At 27.5% G+C, this 5,804-nt stretch overlaps 1 protein-coding gene across 1 annotated transcript; it reads left to right on the forward strand.

Annotated features, from left to right (window-relative positions):
- Positions 1-901: 901 nt before the first annotated feature.
- On the forward strand, positions 902-2,440 carry LOC107635530 (uncharacterized). Its single transcript, XM_021122143.2, has 2 exons — positions 902-1,059; positions 1,744-2,440. Exons 1-2 carry the CDS (start codon positions 963-965, stop codon positions 2,025-2,027), a joined length of 381 nt encoding a protein of 126 aa, XP_020977802.1. The 5' UTR covers positions 902-962; the 3' UTR covers positions 2,028-2,440.
- Positions 2,441-5,804: the final 3,364 nt, after the last annotated feature.

A 5,804-nucleotide genomic window follows, 5' to 3' on the forward strand; every position in this document is an offset into this window, starting at 1 on the left:
AAATTCAATTTTATTTATATTTGAATCAAATAAGATTTTAGGTCTTTTTACCAGCAAATATTTTATTCCTATGACATAGAATAATATGGTAGCTCGGTAGCTCCTATTACTCAACGATTCTACATCGATAAATATTTAAATTATCATATTAATTAACCCATCATAATCCACTGACCAAGTCTTCCCATTAATTTATGATTTTTTTTGTAATAATTACTCTAATTAGAATATTAATTAAAATTGCTATTAGTAGAATTTTTTATTTATGGGTAAAGTATATTTTTTATTTCTTAAGTTTGACAAAAATTTTAAGAATATTCATAAGTTTTATTTTGTTTTAATTTGTATCAAATATGTTGCCATCGACAATTAAATTTTTAAAAAATTTAAGACCAATCCAACAATAATGCATGAAAATTATACTTAATTTGTTTGTATTGAAGGTTGTTCTTATAAAATTATTATTAAATTGATCCTAATTTTTTGAAAAATTAGTTGCGAGAGATATATTTAATATAAATCGAAAATTTTTGGGACAAAATTAAAACAAAATAAAACTTAAAGATATTTTTAAAATTTTTGCCAAACTTAAGAGACAAAAAATAATCTTTATCTTTTATTTATTAATAAACATATTAAAATTAAGTTCAAAACGTAACTATTAGTTTTTTTTTATAAAAACATTTTTTGTTAATTAACATTTTAACTAATCAGTAATTTTCGGACATTTGTTAACATGACTCTTATTAATATATTTATTAAGTCTATTTTAGACTTTAACATCTATATGCGTAATTGAAAATTTGAAATCCCTTCCCTCCCCTCCATACACGGTATTGGGGCAATATAAATACACAACAGCTTGGGACATATAGCCATGAAAAAAAGAAAAAAAGAAAAAAAGAAAAAACATATATAACAACATATACACTATAGTATAGTAGTTTCATTATAATCACAGCATGAAGGCCATTTATATTGCATTCTTACTTTTGGCTTCCATGCCCTTCCTACTCTCTTCAACTACTCTAGCAGCTCGAGAAGTTCAACCAATCAAAGGTAAGATAGAGTATTCCTTAAATTAGTATACTAAGTATGACATTATATATGTGGCTATTAATAATTAGTTAGTAAGACATATAATTTACTTGCATAACCCTTACTACTACATACACCTTATTGTAAGACTATAAACTAAACCCATGCATGCAAATAAATTAAAAGGAAAATTGAATTCTAATCTTTAATATTTCCTAATAGTCATAAGATGAAGGCTAATTTTTATATTGAGAAGGGAAGGAAGATTACAGAAGCCAAAAGCAAGGATACAACAACAATGATGATAAACTTGATATATGTTATATTTGCTATTTGAGTGAAATATCAAATGGGTGCTGATCAATTTTTTCTGTGGCTAAATTAATTCTTAAAAAAATATTGATAAAAAATATATTAAATTATTTAAACTTTTAAAAGATAAAAAATAATTATTTTGGCTAATACAATATTGATATAAAATATAGAAGAATATTAGGGACAATAGGTTTTGTAATTTATAGTCATTAATTAGTATTTTTAATGGTACGAGATTATATCTAATGATGTGAAATTACTCACTTTTTTGTTGGTTAAATACTGATCGGCTTTCTCTAAAATATAAATAAGAAAACGATTTGTCAATTTTGTTTCCTTAAAAATAAATTTGTCAAAATAAAGAAATTGTGAATGACAAACTCAATGCAGGTGATCCATATAATCGAGGAGCAAGACCTGGAAAAGAACCTTCACCTCCACCTCCACCTCCTCGTCCCAATACTCCTATTGGATCTAGTCGAGGAGCACCTGCTTTTGGAAATAATCCATATGGAAGAGGAGGAGCATATCATCCACCACCTCCTAATCCTGTTGCCTCTGTTGCTAATCGCAATGTTTACGGAACAACACCTCCTAATCCTACGGCCAATACTCCATATAGAGGATGCATTAATAATCCATACACGCGTCGTTGCTCGCCACCTAATAATTAAGCCTTCATTAATAATTGAGGTCGTCTAAGAACAAACAATAATTCATATTAAATTAACTCTGTTTCCGTTTAATATATATATATATCCAAAGTGAAAATTCAGGTACAGTTATTTTTATATAATATTAAAAGTTGATAATTATTAGATAATAATTTAATCAAATTTTTAAAATTATATATCTCTAAGTTTTTTACTATTAATTTTATATAAAAATAATTGTACGCGAGTTTTGACTATGTCCAAATGCATAATCTGAACTCCTTGTTCTATATTGTATGCACGTATCTACCAGTGTGTATGTTTTTATTTTACTAGCCAGTAGAATAAATAAGCGATCTCAATGTATTGGTTTCAATTTCTATGTACTTTTTTAGTTTGTGTGAAAGAGAGGTGTACGCATGTTAATTAGTTTTGAGCTTGTAATGTGGTGTATGTTTGTGAAATTAAATTATATGGTTTGAGCTTTAATTTTCATCAGGGAAAAAGGAATATTGGCTTTTTTATGTTTAATTAATCTACAATAATATTAGCTCAAGGTTAAGATTTGTTCCAAAATTTTATTTTTAAATTGGTAAATCAGGTAGAGCACTACTTCATGTTGATTATGCACCAATAATTTAATTTGGCGGTGATGAAGGATATCATTATGAATCTTAATTTCTAGAAATTTAATTACTTTTCAATGAACGTAAAAAATAAAAAGATAAGTAAAAAAACATATTTTTAAAACGAAGATAATAGATATAAGTGGTTTAGAGAATGAAAGTTGAATTTAGAATTTTTTTAATTTTATTTGTTTTTTTTTCAAACTGAATGTATCATTTTAGATTCTGTTGAGTCACTTCTTATAGAAAAGTAGGAGATACTTTTATTATATCTCTTATTAAAGAAGGAGTCAAAATAGAACTACGTAAAAAGAGTATTACTGTGAAGTATAGTTGGATAGAATAATTAGGATACAATTTTGTTTTGGAGAAAATTATTTTAAAGGACCGTTAAGAAGATTTAATTATTAAAAAAATGTTTAATATTAAAATTATTAAGAAGGACCAAATTTTTTTATAATATTTAAGAAGAAGAACCAAATCTTTTTATAAGGAGATAAATATATCTTTAATTATTTTTTTATTTATTTTTTATAATATTTATATTGATAAATTTTATTTCTCTTAAAATTTTAGTAATTTTTATTTATTTATTTATTTATTTTTGTGATCTTTACCTAACAAAAAAAGGACAAAAGATTATAAAAGAAATAAATAAATAAATAATAAAAATCACTAAAATTTTAGAAAAAAAATTGTTAATATAAAAATTATAAAAAAAATAAATAAATAGTTAAGAATCGATATTTTAATAATTAAATCTCCCTAACGATCTTTTAAAGTAATTTTTTTAAAATTAATTAACTAATTAATCCCAAGTGAATATTCATACATATCTATATAGCGTTGAGAATCAAACAGCATATATTAAAGATTATAAAAAATAAATAAAAAAATAGTTATCGATATATTTATCTCCTTATAAAAAAGATTTGGTTCTTCTTCTTAAATATTATAAAAAGATTTGGTCCTTCTTAATAATTTTGGTATTAAAGGTCTTTTTTAATAATTAAATATTCCTAATAGTCTTTTAGAATAATTTTTTCTTTATTTTGTCTCCTAAAGTGCAAAACCAGAATCAGAGAAGACAAAGAGAAGTTATACAGTCATATATTCTGATTCAGCTACTCAGTATAATGTAGCCTACATTCGGTCTCCATCACAACAATGACAAAATTTTACTATCTTTGAACAAAATTACAAATACCAATTTTCCTAAGATTCTACGCAATCCTATTTGGGACAAATTCAGTTTCTAACCCAAACCAGATTTGACTAGGAAGTCACCTTAGCTTTCATCAGCAAAATGCTCACCCAACTTGCAATGAAATCTCCTCAGGATCATGACAACAAAACAGGAAAATGTACAAAAAATTTATGGAATAAACATTGGCTTTTTTCCAAGTCTAACTGTTTCTGCATTTTTTCACTCAATGACTTTTTCTTACAATCTTCACTGTGTTGCCTTTTTTCCATTGAAACAAAGAAAGACTAAACTGAAAAAATAAAATATTCAATGAGAACCATAAAAGAGAAGAAGGCAATAGCTCTGTAAACTATGCGAACCCAAACTTTGTGCTTTCATTCCTTACTTCAATCCTTAGCTGTTCACCTTTTAGTAGAGGAGTGAAGCTTCCAAAACTTAAACTTTGGCTTACACATGTTTGAATTTTTCTTCTCCAAAATCAATAGAAACAACAGTGTCACAGAGAAGAGAGATAGAGTAGAAGTAGTGATTTAATCTTATATGTCTTTATATCTTCTATCTTCTCTTTCAACCTTTTTCATCTTACTTCTAGAATCTGAGCCCTTTATTCTTGCTTTAACTCCAAGTCTGATTCTTGAACTTTTTACTTCAGTGCATTCAAGGAGAAGATTTTTTCATCGAATTTCAATGAAACATAAATGTAGAAATATTTTTTGCGATTTACCCTTCAAATATGACTTCTTGCCTTTAGCCTTAACTTCTTTAACTTTTTTTTTCTTTGATTGAATTGGTAACCTACTTTTTATACTTTGTTTTTGCCCTAATTAGAACTTCTCTTTTTTCTTGTTTTACTTCTGAGTTTTCATGTGGGTGATGAAAAAGAGTCAAGAGAAAGTTTGGTTCGATGCTATGATTTGGTTTTGATGGAAATGAATTACTTTTCTTCAATTTGGTTAGTGATAACTAGCAACCATATAAGTGAATGGGCTTGGATCTCTTAAGATGGGCTTAGGCTTATTCTTGGTCCAGATGCTTTCTCTTTTTTCTTTTGGCTAAATGCTTGCTTTTGTTTTTATGGAAATGATTTGTGACGGTAACAAATATTTCATGGTCCATGATTGTGTGTGTATAGGCCTGTTTTCATGCTTCTTAGGCCAGTGTTGATTAGTTTAATTTTTTACATACTAAACAAAGGGGTGTAAATAGTTCGGGTGAAGTCGGGTTTGATGTGACTCAGACTCGACCCGAACTATACACCAGGTCTATTTATTAGACCCGAATCCGATCCTAGACCCGATGAAATCAATACACTTTCGGGCCACAATTATACCGGGTGAAAATCAGGTCATTAACATTACATTACGTTGATACCTTCTTGTAAGCTAGCATATAAAAATATCCAAATTTCCAAGACTCCAACCATTATTTAACATGGTAAAATTCACTTAGAAAAATATAACAAGAACCAACCATTCTTTAAAATTAAAGCATAACCACAATCAATACTAAAGCAAAACCACAATCAATACTAATATTGTCTAATAATACCAAATATTTAAATCAATACAAATAACACAATATTATGCATTAGTCTAAAGTCTTATGTATTCTAAACATAAAACATTAATTTATAGTCTTATAATGACTAATAACACAAAATATTAAGGTTTACAATGCTTAAATTCCACATAAGAATAGTCATGATCCATCACTAATAACACAAAATATTAATTGTGTATGATGACCGGGCCGACTTCGGGTGACCCAAGCTATGGTTCGGACCTGACCCGAAATAATAACCGGGTCTATTTTTGAGACTCTTATCCGGCCCTAAACCCGATGAAATCACACCAAATTAGCTCCTAAAGTGTTCGGGATCGGGCCAGACCTTCGAACTGGACCGGATCTATGCACCCCTACTAAACAAACTAATCACACTTATAATTGACTTTTAATTCAATAATA

This window comes from Arachis ipaensis, chromosome B4, assembly GCF_059453495.1.
Source record: "Arachis ipaensis isolate K30076 ecotype BB chromosome B4, ASM5945349v1, whole genome shotgun sequence".
NCBI lineage: Eukaryota > Viridiplantae > Streptophyta > Magnoliopsida > Fabales > Fabaceae > Arachis > Arachis ipaensis.